The sequence below is a fragment of the Pyxicephalus adspersus genome, chromosome Z (genome assembly GCF_032062135.1).
Source record: "Pyxicephalus adspersus chromosome Z, UCB_Pads_2.0, whole genome shotgun sequence".
Lineage (NCBI taxonomy): Eukaryota > Metazoa > Chordata > Amphibia > Anura > Pyxicephalidae > Pyxicephalus > Pyxicephalus adspersus.
The window spans coordinates 15,951,410-15,975,839 of record NC_092871.1 but is presented as its reverse complement, the minus strand read 5'-3'; the positions used below and the strand labels follow the sequence as shown (position 1 = coordinate 15,975,839).

The 24,430-nt window shown below is 39.0% G+C and overlaps 1 protein-coding gene and 1 long non-coding RNA gene across 2 annotated transcripts in view; one reads left to right on the top strand and one right to left on the bottom strand.

Moving 5' to 3' along the window:
• Positions 1-124: 124 nt before the first annotated feature.
• LOC140343451 (uncharacterized) lies at positions 125-23,122 on the bottom strand. Its single transcript, XR_011923335.1, has 3 exons — positions 22,986-23,122; positions 21,672-21,725; positions 125-201 (listed from the first exon to the last, which is right to left on the bottom strand). It is a non-coding gene; the product is annotated as an uncharacterized lncRNA (long non-coding RNA).
• EHD2 (EH domain containing 2) overlaps positions 8,534-24,430 on the top strand; it is a 28,559-nt gene continuing 12,662 nt past the window's right edge. Inside the window, exons 1-3 of the mRNA XM_072430128.1 lie at positions 8,534-9,131; positions 15,250-15,347; positions 23,035-23,447. Of these exons, the coding sequence (XP_072286229.1) occupies positions 8,728-9,131; positions 15,250-15,347; positions 23,035-23,447 (915 nt within the window). The 5' untranslated portion in view covers positions 8,534-8,727. The remainder of the gene's footprint in view (positions 9,132-15,249; positions 15,348-23,034; positions 23,448-24,430) is intronic.

Below are 24,430 nucleotides of genomic sequence, written 5' to 3'. Positions count from 1 at the left end.
TTCTAAAGATAATAAATTAATAAAACATTAGACATTATTTTTAAATGAATGGCACTAAAAGCATTGTGTAACATGAAGAGCTGTCACTTATTTTTTATTAAAATATTTTTTTACCACTTTTCCATCCTTTGTTACATCTCAGTGCTGTTTTCTCATGTTGCCTCTCTGCAGCCAATTTATTGCATGCATTATAAGATCCACCTGTGGAGGGTAAGGGATATAAGTTTAGTAAGGTCAGCTTTTAATGATCTGTGCTTAAACGGTTCCTGCAACCCAACCCAACCCAGAACCTGTTTTTAAACCCCCTTGTGCCGACAACCTTACCTGACATGGGGAGTTGGTATCCAAACTTTACTCAAAACACTCTTTTGCTACATTTACCAGCCAGACCATATTACCAGAGTCTAACAAGCTATGGAGCAGCAACTATTTGTGTTATCTCCATCAAAACCAGTCAAATAATGGGAAACCTCAACCTTAGGAAATCAGTATGCTGCTATTACTGACCCCCTTGTAAAAAATCTAATTGCAGGGTTTTCATGCTAACCACAAGTAAGGACAAATCTTTGTTATACTTGGTTTGGGACATTGAGTAAGAAAGTACTGAAACGCTGAAACTGGATGCATTTCCCAAAGAAATGGATATATTGGTTGTACATATTTCTTTTAGTGCTGTTTTTTGATAGCAGGAATCTACACACAATTATCTATTTCAAATTACATTTTATATTGTTGACCATTTTGCTGTTGTAGTAAATTCTAAAACTTGATTTTAACCACCTTTTAGTTGTAGATTTTCCCACCTCCTTATTATTTTCTACTCTTTTCATCCACCCCCATTATTGAAGACGAAGTTTTCTTTGAATTTCCAATTACAATATCCAAGGGTTGAATCCCTTTCCTCTATCTAGACAGGATACTGCCAAACCTAGCTATCAAGGTTTCATTCTTCTGGTGTCATTGATATTCATTTGGTGTAATGACCACTAATTAGGAACCTGCTCCACCACTTAACTTCCTGGAAATAGTGAGCTGTCCCTGTTTCCTGGAACCATAAAGCATTGACCATCATGTGGTCATTCAGGGTGTCCTATATATTTCTTTCAGTTGCAGGACTCCATTTTAGTATCAATTGATGAATATTGCCCAGACTGTCATAAGGGTGTCCATTATTCCAATCTGGACAGTTATGGATAGGTATGATATTTGGAAGCAATCACATATGTGCTTTGCATCTCCAGATACACCTAGCTACCACCCGCTATATCTGATTTACTATAACACAGAGGCCTAGAAAATAACACATTTTTCCAAATGTATTTGTTATAGGTGGATCCCGTAGTGTTTCTTGCCTAGACTCAAATGCATTAAATATCTTAACACTGAGATTTTTCTGTCATACTTCCCTTTTTGTTCACCTGCAAATTCTAGAAGTTCTCATTCAACGCTGTGCTGATGGCTCAGGAAGATGCTGCTGCATCTTTAATAAAATGTATAGGAACTAATGCCCACATCAAATATGCAGAAATTCAGATACAGATATCTCACAATATCTTTAACCCTAACAGATATATATATTGGTATAGTTCAACTTTGAAGCATCTAGTGATCTATAAAACATTGGGAGGGCTGACCATTTAATACAAATCTGCAGTGTATAAAAAGTACACAGAACCCTTTACATCAGCCTTTGTACCCAAATCATCTTACCCCCAAATCCCACTTACATCCAATCCCACACTGGCACCATTGCCAGGATTCTATTTATAAGAAATCTATTGGTTCCTTTGAATCTCCAGCCCTTTAATGCACTTTGCAGGAACATATACTTGGTTAAAGTGACTGTTCTAAGAAATTCTTTCCAGTTCACCTCTATAGTTAGAGATTTACTGCTTTGTAGTTATAGATTAAGGAAAGACTAAAACATTTGCCAGGTAATTGTTTTCCCATCCTCATACCATTGGGAGACTTTTACCTTAACTTCCTGTTTAAGAGACTCATCAAGAAATTAGTGGATATCCCGCAAAAGTGATGGGAATTCTCCTCTTAATCAGCTGTCTCTGGAACCCGTGTCCCTAGCGGATGATTTACTTTTACGTCTTGTTCTCCTGTTATTCCCAATAGTACAAATATAAGGGTGATTTTCTCTAATAGAGATTATAAAACTATTAAACGCCCATCAAACACATAACAGAGGGTTTATCCTGTCCCCACTCTAATTCTTTTTTAAAGGCTAAAAGATACACTTTAGTAAGTACAGGTTGTATACTAAAGGGCAGCTCCAGAGGTGGGAGCCAGAGAATGGGCTCCCCAAAGACTGCAGTCGCCATTATTTAGGTAATCTGGCCAGATATCTCAAGGACTCCTTTACCAGTCCAATGCCAAGCCAGGATGACTGCAAAATAATCAGAAGATTCCATCTCTAGCAAATTCTAGGTAATTTATTCCATTCCCACCTACCAGAATGTTTATGAAAGAGTCCCATGCAAACATAAGAGAGCATACAAAAATGGATATAGATCAGTGTTTCCCCAAAAATTGCTATGGTTTCCTTGAGGGAGGAGTAATTTTTACCTTTTAGATCAGTTTAAGTGACACCAATGAACTTTCTGGCTATCTGTAAAGATGGCCGCCCAGCTTTGGGAATCGGCAAGGCGCCTGCGTGGGAAAAGAATCTAAACATTCCCCACTATCCACTATAGTTGCCAACCCTTTGTTCCCACTGGGTCTGGAACACACGCAGAGGTTTCAATGGTGGATACAGCATGGCCTCTATAGAATTTTACATTTTCTAGATCCATTGGGTAACCTCACCATAAGTGCGTTACGTGTAAATTATCAGATTCCAGTTTCAGAGTCTTTTCAACTATTGCAAATTACCCAATTTATTTGTAGTTGTCTGAAAATGTTCCCTTCTGTGGGTACCCTCTATGCCTTTGAGTGCCTCTGTGTCCGCAATCCTCAGGCAAAAGGGGTCGCTATGTGAGTCGCTGGGAGGGAGATTTGATGGTGTCTTTGGAATGGGAGGAATGCGAACAGGTGTGGCATACTCCAGCTCACTGCAGTATCAAAACTTTGGCGGTTCAAGTGAACTACAAGCTGCTGATGTGTTGGTACATGGTTCCAGCGTGACTAGCTAAGATAAAGCGGGATGAAAGCCATTGTTGCTTATGTGGTTGTAACTCACCTGGGACTTTTTATCATATTTGGTGGGAATGCCCCAAGTTACGTAGGTACTGGACACATGTATACCAAATAGCATATACATTAGTGGGTAGGTCTTTTCCCAAAAGACCAGCAGAGGCTCTGCTTAACCTGAAACTTGATGTGTGCACCTCAGTACAATTCTGTCTGTTAAAACATCTGTTTACGGCAGCAAGGATGGCAGCAAAGATGGTGATAGCGAAATGATGGTGGTCACCCAATCCCACTATATCCCAAGTCAAGCAAAATATGTCCTGGTTCCTGGTCAATGAAAAAACTAGAGCTATACTTACCGATGTCTCGTTTCCGCAAAAAATGGGCGTCTTGGATTGAATATTATATGCCAATGGTGGGATCAAACCAACTTAACACTATAAAGTTTTGTTCAAAATGAAGAAGCTAAATATGCGGGTATATGTTCATTATGCCCCTACCCTCTTCTTTCTTTTCTTTTGCTCTATTATCTATTCTATTCTATATTCTCTTTCCTCCTTCCTTTTCTTTCTTTGGGTTAGTAAATTGAACTTGGAAGCATTCCTTTGTGCACTCAGGGATATTAGAAATGACTAATCCTTTAGATAAAGTGGGAGAGACTTGGTCCCTGTAAGGGGATACCTTCCCCTTTTAAATAAATCATTGGGGGAAAACTAATGTCTTCTGATCATGGACAAAACTCATCTTTAATGAAGAAGTAATGTACCTCCACACTGGACAATTATGGACGATCCTGATAAAGGGTAGTCGTTTGCTCTACTTGTTTTTCTTTTTTTCTTCCTCATGTGATTTTTTACAATATTTGTATATTATTGAAACGTGTCCTTGATGTTAAATGTTGTTACTATTTTATTAGAATGCAAAGTTGGAATGTAGGAATTGTTTTTGTACACCTTTCTTTGTAAAATCTTAATATAAATGTATTGAAAAAAAGGTGGCAGCCTTCCCACTGGCCAGCAATGTAAGCGGCATTCTTCCCACTTGCCACCATAATAATATACTGTGAGCTGTGTGTATAGTAATTATAGCAAGGGTTCTATCAGACCTGAAAGTTATTTCAAGGGTTCCACCATGTTAAAAAAGATCAAGAAAGGCTGATTATCCCTAATGAATAGGAAGCCAGGACACCAACAACAGAGGCCCAAGGCACAAATCCTAACCATTTATCTACTGTACAAAGTAAACTTCATCTGTCATAAGTAAAACATTGGATTGTATTCAGAGTTTAATCACTTTTGTATAAAAACTTTATAATACTTTTCTAGGTAATAAGTTTCCAATGCCCACACAGAAATCCAGGAGATCAGTGACAGCTGGAAAATATGTATCCTTATTTCTATAGTGACATCAGCCTATGACTAACCATCGGGTTAATATTCTACTAAAAATAGATAACTGAAAACAAAGGTAGTTATGCTTCTTTAAATTGTTATTGATGGGTATGGGAAATCAATTTGTTTTATTGTTTCAGAATGACAGAACTAAGTATCAAACATTTTATTACTACAGCCATATGATAATCCTTGCCAGATCTAGCTAGTTTGTAACAACTAGCACTCCCTGACTATTCCAGACTTCCATTGCATAAGTATTTTTTTTTTTAAAGACAATTATTAGCTGGTTTGAAGATGTATTACATTTTGCTATTTTTTAGTTTTCACCTGAGATTAGCTGGCACTGACAAACTATTTGGTCTAATTCCTTTGTAGGCACAAGCATATCTGCCTGGCCAATCCACAATGCATGGTTATGGTAAGAACTTTTACTCAGCACTCCTGCTTAGGGCATACGTTTCTTAAATGCTAAATGCAATGACAAGGGGAATTCAACCATTTACTGATGCATAAGGCATGCTTGCAGTCATTTCAGTGATGTCCCTTTAAACATGGTCTGCGCTGGAAAAAGGCTGGAGGGATTCTCATCACTTTCTGAGAGTGAAAATTAATTATATTAACTGACTTGTTGATTTTCTGCAATCTGTTAAACGTATAACCATGTTTTGGTTACTGTTTTGAAAATCAACATTTTTATGGTTCTTCAGTTTACCTCTTCAACAATTTAAACTTTGATTAGAATTTGATCAGCCTGAAATTCTTGAACTTTAGAAAAGCAAAGGCCAAAAGTGTCTTACTTTTGTATATGATCTAGTTAAACAGGTCTCTACCTCCATCTAGTGGACATTAGTGAGTACAACATTTTCCAAACCACATTTTTTAACATTTTCGTGTAAATGAATTTTGTTCCCTTGTGCCAGAAATTCCTGCAGTGCAGATTTATGTAACCATGGGTTCAGCTAATATAAATGCATTTCAATAAAGTGGACCTAAGGTATTACCAATAACCTTTAAATTTGTTGCATGCTTCCACAAAATACTATCCTAGCCCCAAAATGCAGGGCACTTTCCTATGTAAGTAGTGATTTGAGATTGTATAGTAGAACTATACCTTCACTGTCCCTGCCTCAATGCATTTAGTTGCCAAATAGGTCATAATACAGTAATTTAGCACAAGAGCATATGTGCTAGAGATCTGCTCTCATTTTCATAATATAGAATGCCATGGATGCCTGTAGGCGCACAGAAGTGTCTGCCATATATATATCTGACATTTCCAGTTTAGTTGAAGCCACACATTTGCCTTAAGGAAAGACATAATAGTTAACAAAGAATAGGGCTATCGCCAAGGTAGAAGCTTTACCCTTTTCCCATCTCTTATTGATATAGCATTAGCTACAGAAAAGTCTCACCATTTGCATTGTTGTATTGGAGCACTCCTTTAGAAACAATCTGTCTACAAGTGCATCTTCCTCTGTAAAGTCACTGAGTGGTGCACGGCTAAAACGTCCTTTCAGATGATATACTGTAAGAGCATTAAGATTGTAGTTGGGCTCCGTGTACATCCACCTGCCCCGAAGCTCCTTTCTAGGTTGCCTTATGAATGATAAATCTCTGGACAAACTATAGACGGCCCCAAGACTTTTCTAGGGCGCCCCCACTCTCTGGAATGGTCTTCCTCATCCTATTCAGCTTGCCTCCCCACATTTAAAAGACCCCTTAAAACCCATTTTTGCACACTTGCCTAATCATCTTCTTCTGTCTCAAATCCTCATTACTTACCCACCATTTCATTATAGCAGATTTAAAAGTATTTCTTCTATACTCAATGTGCTTTTGAAGGGTTCAAACATATGCATGGATTGCATCGAATAGATTTTGTTTGTCTCTTAAACCCTTAGTACTACGTACTACGTACACACAGGCTACGTACACACAGGCAATAATTGTCGTTGGAAACGAACGATCCACGGCAGATTGTTCGATAATTGGTAACAAAAAAAGTGCACAAGGGCTGGTCAACGACGCCAACGAACGAGGAATCTCGCTGAAAACGAACGACCGGTCCGGCGGATCTGATTGGGTGGCGATCGTTCATAATCTATTGTGTGTACGGTCGTTCAGTGATCGTGGATTGTCCTGTGTTACACTTTCTCCTGTACATACCACTTCCTGCATAGTTCAAACGATCGTTCAAACAAACGTTCCTAGTGTGTACATTATTGGTGGATTATATTTGAACGATCGTATTGTTACAGCATGTACAGAATTGTGCAGAATTCGATTGTTCAAAATAATCGTGAATAATCGTGGATCATTCATTTTCAAATGATAATTATTGCACCTTTGTACCTAGCCTTACCCACCATTCCATTTCTCCCCTCCTATGTGCTACTTCCCCCTCCTATTAGATTGTAAGCTTTTCTGGCCAGGGTCCTCCTCTCCTCCTCCTGCATCACTGTCTGTATCTGTATGTCATTTGCAACCCCTATTTAATGTACAGCCCTGCGTAATATGTTGGCACTATATAAATACAGTTTAAATGTTTTTTATACTTTGAATATTTTTTACAGCCATACATATTTACTACATGTTTGCTTTAAATAAACCTAAATCAGCCATTTTATTAGGCAAAATTCTAGTCCAAGGACAAAAATCAATGTTATTAACCTCTATTAGTGTTATTAATTATGGATGATCCCAAAAAATTAAAACATTAACATGACAGCGCAGAATGTAAGCAAGTTTTAAAGTAAATCCACAACAACCTTAAAAGCACACCTTACCATTTTTAATCTCTAATGCTCCCTTCTTCAAAGATGCAAAATCCTTTCCATCATCACTTTACCACCTCAAGTGCCCTTTTTTGCCAGGGAAGCCGCAGAAAGTGTAATTAAAGGAGACGTTTCCTTTCAGACAGGTAAAATATTTTTTTAGGTCAGATAAAAAGTGTATGTTCTGCTCCAAGCAGGTTTCTGCTAGGGTATGAAAACATTTGACCTTGTAAGATTTTCCAAGCCCCAAATCAACTACTGCCAAAATTATGTAAGTTGAAATATCTAATACAAACCTACTCTTAAATAAAAAGTACAGCAAAAGTGTTATTTAAATTAAAGGTGAAGCCTATTGTAATAAATAACCCTCTGGTGTTGGTGTAGAGATCTGCCTGCTGTAGTTCCTGGTTCTGTCCACCTTGGGGTGCCAGGTGTTCACATATACGGTAACTCAGTGGTTAGCACTCTGAGCTTTGCGCTAGGTCCCAGGTTTGAATCTCGCCCAGGGCTCTATCTGAATAGAGTTTGCAGGTTCTTCCTGTGTTTGCTTTGGTTTCCTCCAGGTACTCCACTTTCCTCCCACATTCCAAAAACATGCAGTTAGATTCAAATTGCTTCCCCGAAAAAACTGACCGTAGACTTTATTAAAGTCTTATGACTATGGTAAAGACATTAGATTGTGAGCCCCTTTCAGGGACAGCTAGTGACATTATACAGCAGTTTGCAATATGCCGGCGCTATATAAATACTGTAAAAGCTGTGACCCTTGACTGCAGTTATTAGTGATCCTAACACAGGTTGCCCAGGGTCAGTGGTCACCCAATCAGGGACCAATCAATGTAAGTTATGTTTAGGCTTTCTTGTATTATTTTATTATGTATAGGCAACTTTTCACCCCACTAGGTGGCATAAGATTTGCATAATACTCAGCATGACAGTTAGAAGAGTACTGTACATTCCTTTGGTGGGGTGGGCACACAGGGAGTGGAATACAGGGCAGACCTCTTTTCCAAATATACATTCTTTCCTGCATAATACATCTGTTTTCCACTGTTTTTTTTCCTGGCTTCATAATAAGTTTGGAACGTGGAGCAAACTTCCCCCACTTTTAGTTAACCTATAAACCCTTTGCACAGAAACGTTAAAGTGGTCCTAAATTCCCCACCCTCCTGCCCCTCCTGCCTCCTCTGCACACACCCTGTTCCTGCCTGCCCTTTTTTCCAGTGGTTCTGTGATGTTCTGGGATAGACCTAACTTAGCTTCAGACTGACATCAGGCATAGAAGAAGAACAGAAGAACCACATAAAGTACACCGTGCGTAGCAACAAAAGAGTTAGAAATAGGTGCAGTGAAGGTTTTGTTAAATAACAAACTAAGATTTTTGCCTTTTTACATTGTTGTCCGTCTACAAAACTGTGAACATGTTCAGCTGGATGAAGAAGAATGAGAAGAACAAGAAGACTCCTGAAGTCATCCACACTGTTACTGAGGGTCTTAAAGACCTATACAAAAAGAAGCTGAAGCCTGTGGAAGACTATTATCGCTTCCATGACTTCCATTCTCCTGCCTTGGAGGATGCTGACTTTGATAATAAGCCCATGGTGCTGGTGATGGGCCAGTACTCCACTGGAAAGACCACCTTCATCAAGTATCTCCTAGAACAGGACATCCCAGGTAGTCGCATTGGACCGGAACCCACAACTGACTCTTTCATTGCAGTTATGCATGGAGAGACCGAAGGTGTCATCCCTGGGAATGCACTTATGGTGGATCCCAACAAACCTTTCCGCAAGCTTAACCCTTTTGGGAACACCTTCCTGAACAGGTGAGTAGATATGGTGTAAAATCTTTGCAATGAATGTGTTAGTCTTTAATGAAGACATCCATCTAGAAAGTAAGGGTATGTTTTAAATAGATAATATCTAAGTATGGAATCCTACCTTAAAAAGTCAAACAGGTAAACTTTCTACGAGAGGTCATGATCTTTAGACAAGGCAGATGTCTCAGATATTAATTATACTGAACGATTGCCCATCCTTTGACATTCCAGAACCCAACATGAGCATTTGCAATATTTGGCCAAGGTGAAGAAGTGATGGAAGTGCCGTTAACAGTTTACCTTTACCTTCTGCAAGCAATTCTAACTAGTCCTGCATGGTCCACTTTTTACTTTATGATCAAACTGGACCATTACGCCAACTTTAAAAATACAATTTAATGCTTGTGTTAGAATGTCATTTTTTGTAACATGATGAAATGGGTGTGGATGAGGTATGTCTGCCACTGTGGCTATGTGGACAATTTTTAGACAGCAGCACTAAGGGCTATTCCTAGCAAAAAATAAATGATTTAGCACATTGAGCGGATTACCAAAAAGTTATTTATGCCTCAAACACTGACAGTCTAAAACTACTGCATGTGACACTGGCTTTATAACACTGATCATAAAACCTGCAAGCTATTTGGATGCTTCAAAAAAACTCTGGCACTGAAATCTGTCTTCTGACGTAACTGACACTGATCCTAGGTAGAAAGATTGGTCAGAAGGGATGTGGAGATCTCTATGTATGTAGGGGAGTTATACAGATTTATGTTCACCTCTGTTTAAAGTAACATGAAGGAATTACCCAGCACAAGATGGCTCAGAAAGTTTTGCAGACAAGTAAGAGTTTATAGAAAAAAAAACTAATACAAAGTAATAGTGTTATTGCTCAACTGTGAGATTGTGATTAAAAAACAATAACTCTCCTACATTAAAGTTTATGTATCGGTTTATATGGTTTATGTATTATTATTTTTTATATTAAACAGTATTTATATAGCGCCAATATATATCGCAGCGCTGTACATTAAATAGGGGTTGCAAATGACAGACTAATACAGACAGTAACACGGGAAGAGCAGAGGACCCTGTCCAGAAAAGCTTACAATCTAAGACATGCGGGAAGTAGCACACAGAAAGATCTATTCTATGCAATACATGCATATGTTTTAACCCTTTGAGTATATTATTAATATTATTAATAATAAACAGGATTTATATAGCACCAACGTATTATGCAACATTGTACATTAAATATGAGGTTGCAAATGACAGACGAAAACAGACAGTGACACAGGAGGAGAGGATCCTTCCCCGAAGAGCTTACAATCTAGGAGTATAGAAAAAAATACTTATAAATCTGTCAAAAATCCAACAAGCTCTACGTTCCTGCCCATTACACCTGTGTTGCATACAAATCCCAAGCAATATTGGCAGCCCTGCCCAAGTTCTGGATTACATGCCCCCCCTCAAGTATTGAAGACAGAGGTAGATGATCTGTAGTCCAGCAAAGAAATACTGGGCACTGTTCATAACACTGCCAGTGCTACACACGCAGAAAACACTAGAAATTAGGATATCTGGCTTTTTGGTAAATTAAGTATTCGTTATTTTTTTTTGTAGTTGCAAATTTTTTAAACCTGCGGAAATGGGAATGTTTTGCATGTACATTGTACTAAATATGTATTTCCCACTAAATATGTATTTTCCCAAACCTGCAATGTTAAAAAAATGGATAATGCAAGTGCTAAGCTCATGAAATTACTCATTACCTGGCTGTCATTCTTATTCATTGACTTTGATAATCTGAGTGAGTGACATGGAAGATGTATGCAGTAAGTCAGTAAGTCCCATAGTACTGACCCAGAGAATCAGCATGACAGCCAGACAACAAGCACATTCATAGGAGAGGTTAGCAATGGAGAGCTGTCTATTTCTCTCAGCATTACTTTCATTAAATGTCAACCCCACCCAAACCAATAGTGAGTGGCTATTGGTGAATGGATTGGTTTACTCTTTTCACATATATCTGTGGGATTCCAGTGCTATTATTGCTGCAGTAAAATTCCCAGCTCTACCCGCCTGTTGCTGTCAGTACAAAGCAATGATGTGTCAGATTCAACCCCATCTCGAAAAATGTGGAGTACACATACACTGCTGCTAAAAAATGACTGAATCTTTTACTACATCATGGGTAGGGGCAGTAATACAAATGTCTGATGGAAATCTTGCAGCCGAACTTCCAAGACAGAATGTTAAACCTAGAATTTTTTTTTAGGCTGGGTGGGAAGAAATTGTAGGCAGGTGGCAGCCCCTGTACTGTTATTATTATTATTATTATTATTAATATTCATAAACAGGATTTATATAGCGCCAACATATTACGCAGCGCTGTACATTAAATAGGGGTTGCAAATGACAGACTAATACAGACAGTGACATCCCTGCCCCGAAGAGCTTACAATCTAGTAGGTGGGGGAATTTACACACAATAGGAGGGGTGACCCAACTCTCCAGTAACTATCCAAAAATAGTAGTGCACCCAGCTAAAAGAGGCTGAGGGGAAGACAGTAACAGGTGAAGTGTAATGCATCCCCACAATGTGCAATTAATGTTTGGGTGGAGTTGACTGTTATAAAATGCATTTATAATCCAAATTCATTAATCTGTCTATGGAGAATGAAATAACAAATTACATTAAAGCTATAGATATAGTCATACAATGTGCACATTAATTGTTACAAGAAAGATGGTAGCCTCCTTATTATTGTCATTTTGTTGAGCCAAGGTATCTTACTACAGTTTAACCCAGGGCAGGACATGGGAAGGAGCAAAGTGTGCCACTGCACTAGGGCCCCAGGCCCTCCTTGGCCAACTGACCCCAAGTCAGTTCTGCACAGAGGACCACTGTTGGATACCTCTGCCACTGGTTTAGGCTGCATTCAGACTTTACATTTCTGTCTTTTGATTATTCCTGATCATGTTCAGTGACAGTGGAATGAAGAAGTACTGTACAGACAGCGCGGTTCAGTTCTGTAGGGAGGGAAGGTGAGGGTGGGAGGCACCCCCCTGCGTCCACCACCATAGGAAATTACAACACTCAGTTGTTCAGTGATCCAGCACAATGTCAGGGGAATGCTGTACACATTCTAGATTATTGTTTGAGATGATCACAATCATTCACCTTGAGTGAAAATCATCTAGCACCTGTGCACAACTTTAGTTCAGTGATGGTAAGTCTACCCAATCGGGACTCAGACAAAGCAGCGTGGGGAGAGGTTATAACTATTAAATTTATATGCATCCTCAATGACTTATCATGTGGCTCTTTATAATTATTTTACTCACCCAACATTTGCATATTTTTCACTAGCATAAAGTCAGGGAGTGGCTGCTTTAATCAATGCCTAGGTATACAGGTGTCTTGACCTTTTAAGCAACCTCTCAGGATATCAATATATTGGCTACCATTGCTGACTTACTATAAAATAAGCAAGCTTCCAAAAAATGTCATCCTTATCCTTGGCATAGAGCCAGTATTTATGTTTCAGGTGATTTACTGGTTACATGCTGGTTCCAGATCAGGTGTAACATTTAAACATTTAACATTAAAAGATAGAGAAGGATGACAATTCTAGAACTGTACAGTTCAACACCATCGACACCCAACCAGCATTATAGGCTTGTTTATTCCTGTGATGACAGGTTCTGTTTAAAGTGGACCTAAACTCAACATTTCTACTTTACATAAAAAGGTAGACAACCCAAGTAAAAATGTCATTTATTTCTTTTTTTAAGTGCAACACACTTTTAAAAAAAAAAAAGAAAAAAAAAAGGGGTGCAGCACTGCCCCCTGGGATACCTACGTCACACATCCTGGGAGGCTCTGGCTGCTCCTTCTGCGCATTCCCGATCTCAGGCATGTGCAGAAGGGGCATTTTTCCACTAAGGTGAAAAAGATGCCGATCTAACACATGCCCAGTGAGATCGGCTCTATTTTTTTCCCTTTACAGTGGGCTACGTCAACCAATCTCTCACCTGTGCAGTGCAAGATTGGGTGGCGCAGCAAGAAGACGGGATGACTGAAGATGACGACCGAAGATGGCGGTGCTGAGAAGAATTCTAGGACAATGCAGGATCAGATCCAGGGAAGGTCCAGCGCAATGGAGGGATCTGCGGGATTAAAGATACGTTTATTTTTCACTTTAGTTCCGCTTTAAGGTTTTTTTTTTTTACATATGGTGTTAACACATAGGACCTGATTTACTAAAAATCTCCAAGGCTGGAGAGGATACACTTACATCAGATAAGCTGGGTGATCCAGCAAACCTGGAATGGATCTGGTTCAGGATTCAAAACGTTTGTTAGAAAATTGCAAATGACTTTGAAGAAATTCCTTCCAGGTTTGCTGGATCACCCAGCTTTACTGATAAAAGTGTATCCTCTCCAGGTTTAGAGAGCTTTAATAAATTAGCTCCATTGCGACAACTTCAGAGGGAAGAACGTCATATCTGCTCTGAATGTTGCACAGATAGATATACCCCATGATATATTACACTTACCACAGAGTACATTGGAAGTGAATCTACATCTTCGGGTCTTGTAGACATTTCCTAAGATGACATGATCCTGGGTATTATTAGAGTGACACTGTTTATATTTGCTGGGAATGGCTTCCTTACACACGTATGTATTTAGAATAGTTTATAAACAATGAATCCTGAATGCACCCAACATCCTCTCTTCCAGCTGTCATTTTTTGGAACTGTTGATAAGATCATTGTGCAGGGCTAGGGAGACCATACATTATTCAATATTTTTAATAGATTAGATTTGAAAAAACATTGAATCCAACAAAACTCTATTAAAAGACATAACAAGCAATATTTGATCTATATATGGATTGAATATTGTTGGGGAATGCCCTTTTGTTTTTGTTGATCCAGTGGGTGGGAGCACAGAGGGGAGCTGTAGATGACTGACAACTCACTGCATTGAGTGGTAGAAAGCTAGTGGAGGAGGCTGGGGGTTGTATAGGGAGCAGTCCCTATTAACCACCAGCCAAAAAGAGCATTCCAGGCCTGTTGTTAAGGTATACAGAGTCTCTAATACCTTATAGTGGTCGAGGAGAGCTCCCTGCTGTATTTCTTCTGAATTGATTCTGATTACTATTGGAATTTGTGCAGAATATCTAGTGTTGCACCGTGTAAAAACCAACCAGCTGTAAAAAGGAAAAAGCACCTATATTATGAAGAATATTTGTGATCCTACCATGAGAGTCTAGTATTACTTTTTATAAGATGATTGCTATCTCCCAGTGCTCCATCTTGCCACATACACAAATAAATGAGGCTAGAGGCAGCCATGCTGACATACATTACTTTGTTGTTTCCACTAGAACTCCCAGCTTGTAAGGTCTTCGGGGCAGGGTCACTGTCTGTATTGATCTGTCATTTGCAACCCCTAATGTACAGTGCTGCGTAATATGTTGGCTCTATATAAATCCTTTTTATTAATAATAATAATAATAATAATAATAATAATAATAGAATGTTGGTCAGGGGCAGTGATATCAGTGTATGTAGACAGGAGATGGATGAAGGAGGCTGGAGGAGATCAGAAATACTATCATGCTAAGAAAGAATAAAATACATGATGCAAACACATGCTGCAGTTTTAATCCTACAACACATACCATTCCATAACTCAAATAGCAAGTCCAGGCTAATGAAGCACTGCATGTTATCTCATAAACAATGCAACGCTATTAACATGAGAAATTCCATATGGGAGTTCAGCTAAAATCAGCTGCAGCCGGAATGCAGAGGGCACCTTACAGGTTCACTGGGAGTGGAGTTTATACTGTGCAACTTTTTCTCTGCCTGCCTTATCATCTATTACATGGCAGGTCTAAATCATATCACTGGCTGTAAGAAGCTATTTTTGCCGTAGGCTTTCTGTAGGCGAGGTAGTTGGCTTAGGTCACCAGAGTAGTACCAAGAAGGCAATATAATGAACTATAGCCAATTATTTCAATTTGATTTCCTTTAAACTTTAAGGCTCTGTTCTCATTCTCAGATTCTACCTTGTGTTTTCTAATTTTGTTATTTTCCCCATACAGGTTCATGTGTGCACAGCTGCCCAACAAAGTCCTGGAGAGCATTAGCTTGATTGACACTCCTGGTATTCTGTCCGGCGCCAAACAGAGGGTGAGCAGAGGTGAGTTCCATGTAAAGTACTTATAAGACGGACAACTGTTACTGTAAATGCCCTTTTGCTTTAATGAACCACACTAGAGAAAGTTAACTAATATCTAAAAGCAAATCAACTGGTAAATGGAAAAGGAAGCAAGAATTAAGCAAGAATTAATCCACAATGTGAAATAATATCCATTTTGCTAGTACTTTACAATTATGAGATTATGTGATTTTGCACATTTTAGACATGTGGGGCATTTCAGTGTATGTCTGTTCCCTTTTTCCTGCAAGCTGAAACCATTAGCACTGGGGAAAAAGGATACTTCAAAAACCTTTTCAAGAGTAGGAGGACTAAGTTTAGTAGACGGGTGCATCAATATATATTTTTATTTCCCAAAGAAAGGTAAAAGGTGGAAGAGACTTTAAAGACGGTTGTTTTAGTCTTAAGTTTAGGTGACTTTTAGGAAGACATGTCCAGTGAGCTAGGTCAGACGCAGTGCAGGATGTCCTATCCTGTGTGTCTGGAGAAGGGAAGGGCAGAGGGCAGCAGGAATCTGCACCCATTAACTGATCTAAACATAATCTGCTATTGTTTATGGAAATATCCCCTCTACTTAGGAGGGGCTCAGGCTCTGATTCTGGCTTTGTGCCTCCTGGCTACACTGAATAAACACTGAGTTATGGGAGCCAGCAGTACTGTACGTCCTTAAGAGATGGGTTACCTGGTGCTACCGTATAATACCTTTCCTATTCCATAAATCAATCAATTAAAAAAGGAATGACACCCAAGACTGTTAGAATGTAAGTGGTGGCAATTACTGGGCCTTGCAGAACCAGGAACCTGAGTTTAGTTTTCTCCAGGAATACTTCACAGAATTCAGTCTGTAGGTGTTCCCTGTGTTTTCAAATCCACATACACCTGATTTTTATTCAACTTGATCCTTGTCAGTGCAAGTGTATGACGTAGGGGCAGTTTTTTTGTTGTTTTCTAGACAATGCGTTGTAGGACAAGAACAGCTTCCCGCTATGGGATAGTATTGCATTGCCCTATGAGGGGCACCCTGCCATTGAGTAGCCACAGATGGGCAGATATAGTCCTATGATAAATGGATGGAGAGCAGTCAGATTAACCCCAAGGCAACCTAGAAAGGAACTAGGCTAGCCTTTAAGTTTGTACCTGCCTGTTATTCGAGCAGAGAGGTTTGGTAGCTGATAGGGCAGGCTGTTGCATTAACATGAAACTTCACATTAAAATTATGTAAAATTATGCTCCTGCCTACCTTATTGTTTGCAGTAATCTTGACAATTTTGGCATCTACCAGACTAAATTAGCTCATTACATCAGCCAATCAAGATGGCCAAAGATCCCAAATCATTAGGAATATTGGGTGAAGATATTGTTAGTTTTGGGATGGGGGGGGGGGGGGGGGTTGAGTATAGTTCTGCTTTAAGGACAATGACAATAGATTTGCAATTCCTATCCGTGTCAGTGGAACAATTGGGGACTCTTACCTTTCATAAAGCTCCATTCTGCCCTTATCTGTATTTGGGGTTGCAAATTAATTCTAATTCTCAGATAAAAGTGCTAGCAGTAAATGTGTCCCTTAGGCTATGTACACATGTGCAATAATTGTCATTGGAAAGGAACTTTCATGATCTTTTCCAACGGCTAACAACTGCACAATGCATGAACGAGTGCTGTATATACAGCACCGTTCTGCTCTATGGAGAGAGAAGACGGGGGAACGACGGAGTGGCACCCCGCTGAGATCTCTCCTCTTCACTTTCATTGCGATTGTTCGTCGTCCATCGTCTGTGGATCCGCCAGGACAGTCACAAATAGGGCTTTACACACGCCAGATTCTCGTTAGATATCGGTCCTGAGCCGATTATCGGATGAGAACCATTGCATGTGCGTACGGAGCCTTACTCTTACAGAACCTGTTATAAACATCCTTAGGTTCTGTATACAGGCAGTAATATACATATATCAAGGGCAGTCTTTCACTGTCAGGCAATATATCATATCACATAAGAGATGGCTTTATACTGTCAGGCAGTGTACTGTATTAGATATTGAAATCTGCTTGCAACTGTCAGGCTTTGTACTGATATAATGAAGGGGCAGCCTGCTAACTGTCAGGCAGTATACTGTAATACAAGGCAGGCACCCTAATACTATAAGGCTCTGTACTGGTATATGTTGAGGCACCCCACATCTTTCAGTATATTGTATTTTATTGGGATGCTGTGTAACTGGAAGAGTGCTCCCCTAGGGTAATTGCAATACTATTCTTTCACTAAGATCTCATAATCAGTACAGTATTTACTTGGTAGGATAGTTAAAGCTGGGGGAAGAAACTTTCTGCCTTATGAAAATGATGGCACCCATCACACAGACATTTTTAAAATAAATAATGGAAGAGCAGTGTGCACAGCAGTATATTGTATTTCAGAGGGTGTAGACTGTGGGTCTAAATGGTATATAAATATATATTTTCCACTATAATGTCATATTTATAGAAGGAATTATGCTCTACAGTAGAGTTTCCTAATCCTTTTAACATGGGGGAACCCTTGAAATAACTTTCAGGTAACTTAAAGGAACCCCTGCTATATTTGCTAAATCCACAGTTCACAGTACATTAGTGTGGTGGTCAGTAGGAAGAATGTCACTCTTACAGATAGACAAAAAGAATAATGACCTGAGGGGTAATTGCTCAAAGAACCCCCAGCAACCTCTGCAGGAATCCTGGCTGAGAAACACTGCTCTATAGAGTAATTTAAATTTGTGGTCGGTTTCTGAACCTACTGGAACATTATTACTCATTTGTTTCCATTTATCCAGGTCTCTGTTGCTATGTTTGTGCATTGCTGTGTTATATGTGAATGCAGGCTCTGTTAAATGTTCAGTATTGGGATGGGCTGTTTCGCAGCAGCTGTTTTAACTGTTTGCCTACTGACTGAGGGATGTTCTGGTGTAAATATTAGGATATAGGAGAAATTGTAGGTCCTATGATGGTGTTGTATATAGATTGGGGTGGAGAGGAAAGTTAAGTAGAAACCGTTGAGCCCAACTTCTGTTTTCTTTGTCTGTATTGAAATCCCTTTCTGCTGCAAAATGTATCAGCACGTTAGGAAGGATTGTTATAAAAATAGCTCTACCAGGGGAGAATCCCTCTTCCAGAATCCAGTAGCTGTATTCATATTCCCGTGTCAGCATGGCTCCCCCCTACTGTGTTCTGTATTGGACTGTTTCTTAGCAGCGGCACAAACAGAGGTGTTCCCCAAGACTGGAAGAGCGCTAGCCTAGGGCAATAATATTCTTTAACTAAGATCTCATAATCATTACAGTATTTACTTGGTGGGATAGTCAAAGCTGGGGGAAGAAACGTTTTGCCTTATGAAAATGATGGCACCCATCACACAGACATTTTTACAAGAAACTCCTATACATCCTGCAGCATTTCTCCAGACAGGGAATGGCTTTAATTATAGATGGTGGTTTTTATACTTTGGTTTTGCTAGTGGGACATGACTCATAATTTGTAATTTTGTATGCAAATGTATACTCTGGTTGGAAAATACTTAACTCACAAATGTACAGATTAGTGGACATTTCAGCAAATAATACCTTGACTACTTTGCACTGATTTAGCAAAAAGATCAAACAGCCTCACATGTAACACAGGCTTAGGATCACAAATGGTAAATGCCCCTTGTAAGGGTAAACCTATGAATATATAGGGAAGCTGTCAATAAAAGTTTGGATTTTAAATGCAATTGCATGTACAGGCCTTAAGTGGATGTGCAGTACCAGGGAGGAATACCACTGCCTTGTTTATTTGGTGGTATTTCACTAAGTATGAGCATACTGTACTAATTTTTTTTGTGATATGTGAAATTTAGGAACACTTGCCACTGTCCTTTTACCCAACATAGGGCCTGATTTAATAAATCTAAGGCTGGAGGGGAAACACTTTCATCAGTGAAACTGAGTCATCCAGCAAATCTGGAATGAATCTGGTCCAGGATTGAAAACATTTGATAACAAATAGCAAATTACTTTTAAGAAATCCATTGCACATTTTCTTTGGATCACCCAGCCTCCCTGATGAAAGTGTATCCTCTCTAGCCTTGGAGAGCTTTAATAAATCAGGCCATATTGATATTAGCAAGTAACAAAATAAAGAAGGGTGTTTGAAGGGTAACCTAACATCCCATAATAAGATTGGGCCTATATGTTGCTAGCTATAAGGTCACTTTGCTTTTTAAAATCTGGTTAATATTATAATGGTATTTATAGATGAATACTATTTGCAACTGCATCCAGAGATAATGTGGCGTGTAGCTAATTGCATTTTCCTGAGTTTTCCCCAGGCACTTTGTTTTCCTCCAACATCCCAAACTGTACTGGTAGGTTAGTTGGGTTCCTCCCTACAAATGGTCTTTTACAATGTAATTTACATTAGTCTATGACTTTAGGGATCTTAGATTGAGAGTTCTTCTGAGGGAGAGGACCATGGACACTGTGTGCTGCATAATATGTCTGTGCTATTTAAATACCTAAAAATATTAACCAAACCAGTTTTCTTCAGCCCACACCTCATGGATAAAAATATTTTACTATTCAGTTTATCTGAATGATGACACAGGTAAAATATGACAAAGAACCCAATGCTGAAGACACCAGAGGTTTGACATATCGAGGTTCTCCTAATAACTGGACGTATTTCCCCTTTGTCAGCCAGATTCAAACCTCTCCCAAAAGTCAGAAACTGTGGGCCAATTACTCAATATTTGTTAAGAAACACATTGAGTTTTACTTATTAAAAGAATTTAGGCTGTTCATTTAGTAAGGTGAATTATCAGCCTGCAAGAGATAAATTGTCGAGTTTACTATAGGGTAAACTTTGATGTCTTCCACCATGCAATCACATGCTAGCAAAATGATGTTTCATTACATTTCTTTGCATGTAACTGGGTGTTCTTTGCAAGGTGAATTTTTACGTTATGCACTCTTCTTTTGTCAAACTATATTGCTTTAGTAAATCAATCCTTTTGATAAAGCAGGTCCATGGTATCACACTTGAGTCTTTCTTGGTGTTAGCCAGGTGCCCCAATAATGATTGTTCATATGTGGTTACACATTTAGTGAGTATTACGTTGTCCCTGAAATTTCAGAAGAGCCATACAAAGATAGTTTAATTTTCAGAAGTCAGAATTGTGTTGTGGATTGAGTCTGCCTCACCATAGTAAAAGTAAGTCTTGCTCTGGGCATTAGAAAAAGTCAATCAGATTGGTGAAAATGGTGAAAAAGTGTTTAATAAATTCTGTGTAACTATGTAATAGTGTGGCTCAGATTCTTCTACTTGGAACCATGCCGTTTCTGCAAATCTTCGCTGGGCTCTGCTCTCCAGATCTAAATCTCCTAAAAAGGCGTTCGGTTCCTTGGGGTTGCTGGAAAGTTTGAGTCTAGGAGAGGGAGAGGCAGCTCATATGCAGGGAAAGGGAGGAGGGAACGTTCTTGTTGCCAGAGAAGAAAATAATGAAATCATATCCCTTGTGTGAAGTGAGATTTCTTTTTCCCTGAACAATGAACCATTCCCTTATCTCTCCCTGCCAGAGGGTACATTTCAAAGCCATTCCAGGTCTGGGCCACAGGGGAGGGAGTCTTCAATGTTGTGGACCTGATTTAGTGACCACATTGTAATTGTGTCCTCTCTACAAAGTGCCTATGGCTTTTCTGTTTATCATTTCTACTAGTCTGTTTATAGGTTGTAAACATCACAGCTGTTTATTGAGGTATATGTGAAAGTGATTAGCTTAATGTTAATAACCTTATCAACATGTGGTTATGGTTTCAATATACTCTTGTACAGCTTATTATTATATACGTGCATCGGGCAGCTTTAGTTACTCAGTACTTAAGCAGCCTCTTCTTCTTGCTTACCAGCAGTGGTTGTGCCTTATTTCTCCACTATATCAATGGCGGTGTACCAGGCTGATTTGCATGAGTGGTTGCAGAGTAATAAAGAAAGGCAAAAAAACAGATAAAACATCACTTTTAATCATTGCTTCTTGTATTCAAAAAATTATCAAAGTATGACAAGAGCTTTTGTAACTGCATGGCAGGAATTGTGGCTTTCACAGCTTTAGTGAGCCATTCTAGTACAGGCAGATTTATTCCTGCTATATTCCATGGTCAGTCTTAATTTTTGCTGAAATAGTAGCAATGCTAATCAACAATCTACTCAGTCAACAATGGAAATACGAAGCTGAAAAGTTCTACTTTTCTGTACTCTAGTTCATAAAACTAAAGTCTGAATCAATAAATTCTACATACCACTCTTCCTGAACTGCTTTTTCTGAGCGAGTCATCGTCAATATATAACAGACACTGCAAAACAGAGTGCTGGATTATTAGAATCCAAACGTATCCAGTTTAACCAAAACGAGGATCAAGGAAATATGGAAAAAGAGCGTATACACATTAAGACAGGCTTAATTACATTTTAATAAACATTTCACAGCTATCTGCAGCTATTGGTTCGCCCTCGTTCATCATGGAATTATTTGCAGTCCAGTTCAGCATAAACTGTTTATACATTTTCAGCTGTTACCGCCAACATATTTTCATACTCAATTTAAACAGTAATGCTGAAACACATTGGGATTATGTAATAGGGCTGTCTTACCCATATTATCTAATGTCCAATCTTAGGCTAAGGAACTATAAACACAAATTGGTTTGTGGGATTTCTCTGTTTTTGCACTTTGCTTACTGCCTTTGTAAATTAGTACAAATCTTTTTCTCAGTATTGGCCACTGTGTGATTTAGGTACACCTTAATACATGAACAAAAATTGAGCATGTAGCTCCCAAACCCCTACATCAGAACTAAACCCTAGGGAAACTTACCTGTCCCCGTTCTATCGCAGGTGCCTCCATCTTTTCCCTTCTTTTCTTCTACATACTGATAGTCACCTATCTTGATTATCTTGGCCATGGTGATGTACTACCCATGCAGACGTTTCAGTTCCTGGGTCCCTGGTTATGCTTCATAACAAATGGAGAGCTGCGCATGCTCAGCAAATTTTGTCAGATGGGCGGCAATTAGGCAGGTAAGAATAATTATTACAGAAAGGACATGGCCTGACCTTTTCTGCAAGGACCTGTCTGATGCCAAATTTATAAAGTGGAACTTTTTTATTACCAGCGACAAACTTCCTAGCGTGGCAGTACCTACTAACTGTACTCTATTGTCACCCTACGACATTAAGTGTTTATAAACATAGACGATCTTCACTACCCTTCTCCACAGTATGATGGGAGGTTTCTGTAGTCCCACAAAGAATGCTGAGAACAATGCTAACTGAATGTAACTCAAATTCTTGTAATGTGCACAGCTTATCTGGACCGTTTTTTGTTCACTCTCAACACAAACGATTCACATTTTGTATTCTTAAGCAATAATATTTGTTAACCTATGCACTGTGCTTGTATATAAAATTGCCAATCACAGAATTCTACTAAGTGTTCAACTTGATGAGCCCTTCCACACTTTGGCAATAATTGAGTTGAAGTTTTTTGATGTATCAGTGTCAGTGTATAGAAATGAAAATTCATTCCAAGGACTGTGATTGATAAACTTTCTTACCTTTCAAAATGAATAGCTGAACTGTACTTTTCCTATTTCTTTTTCTAAGGTTATGACTTTCCATCGGTCTTGCAGTGGTTTGCTGAACGCGTGGATCGTATCATCCTTCTATTCGATGCCCATAAATTGGAAATTTCAGATGAATTCTCAGAAGCCATTCGAGCCCTGAAAGGCAATGAAGACAAGATCCGTGTTGTCCTCAACAAGGCCGACATGGTGGAAACACAACAGTTGATGCGTGTCTATGGTGCACTCATGTGGTCTCTTGGCAAAGTATTTAATACACCAGAAGTGCTGAGAGTCTACATAGGTTCCTTCTGGTCTGAGCCGCTTATGATTCCTAACAACAGGCGCCTGTTTGAACTGGAAGAACAGGACTTGTTTCAAGATATCCAGAATCTGCCCAGAAACTCAGCTCTACGTAAGCTCAATGACCTGGTGAAGAGAGCTCGACTTGTTAGGGTAAGCAAGAAACTCATTTTTTATATAAATGTTTTGCTAGAGCTGACAATACACAATACAATGTACAAAAAATACAGTGACTGTACAAACTCTGTTAGATCTATAAGCAGCTATAAAGTCCAGAGGCTTGACTGGCTGTATTAAAATTAAATTGATAAATTGTATTATGGTTTGTGAAATCTAACCAAACTCAAATGTGAATAGCCAGCTTTAAACAAATGGAGGTTACCAGCTAAAAGAATTCTGCTTTCAAATTGGCTAGTACCCTTACAAATTCCTTTTCTGTAACATACCCATTTTTGAACTGCTTCCATTTATTTGAGTTAAGACAATATATGATCAATTTAACAGGTGGAAATAACCATGAAACATAAACTCATGCAGACCGGTGCAGCAACTCAGACTATACAGGGCCCTTGTAAGGGACAATGTTCATACTCATACCTTCAAGCAATAATTTGCAATGGGACACTGTGCAAATACTATACGTTAAATTAATCTATATATCTTTACAAACATAACGTAAAGCAGTATGCATTCACTTTCCTATACTCTTTGTGCATTCCCATCCTATTTAAGTGATAGTACTGCTACAGTATATGAACGCTGGAAAATTGATACAATCTAGAACAACCAATCTTAACAAAGGTTTATTTGAACCCCATGGTTCCTCTAGAGGTTGCCAGGGGTTCTTTGAACTTTGTCCTTCAATTTTAAGATGACTAGATAGTTTTGGGGCCCACAACACTTGGTAGAGCTAACTGCATGGCTCTAATGATGTTTTTAGGTGGCATTCCAGTCACCACTGTAGGGGGCATTCACTGGCCACCATTTTAGAAGTTTATTTCCCATTGCCCCTAAAAAATGATCTTAGTAGGTAGGGGTTCACCAACTTGAAAGGTATTTTAAGGATTTCTCAGAGGTAAAAATTGAGAAAGGCTAATCTGATGAGTATCAGGTTGTTCTCAGTTGGTGGGGGATCA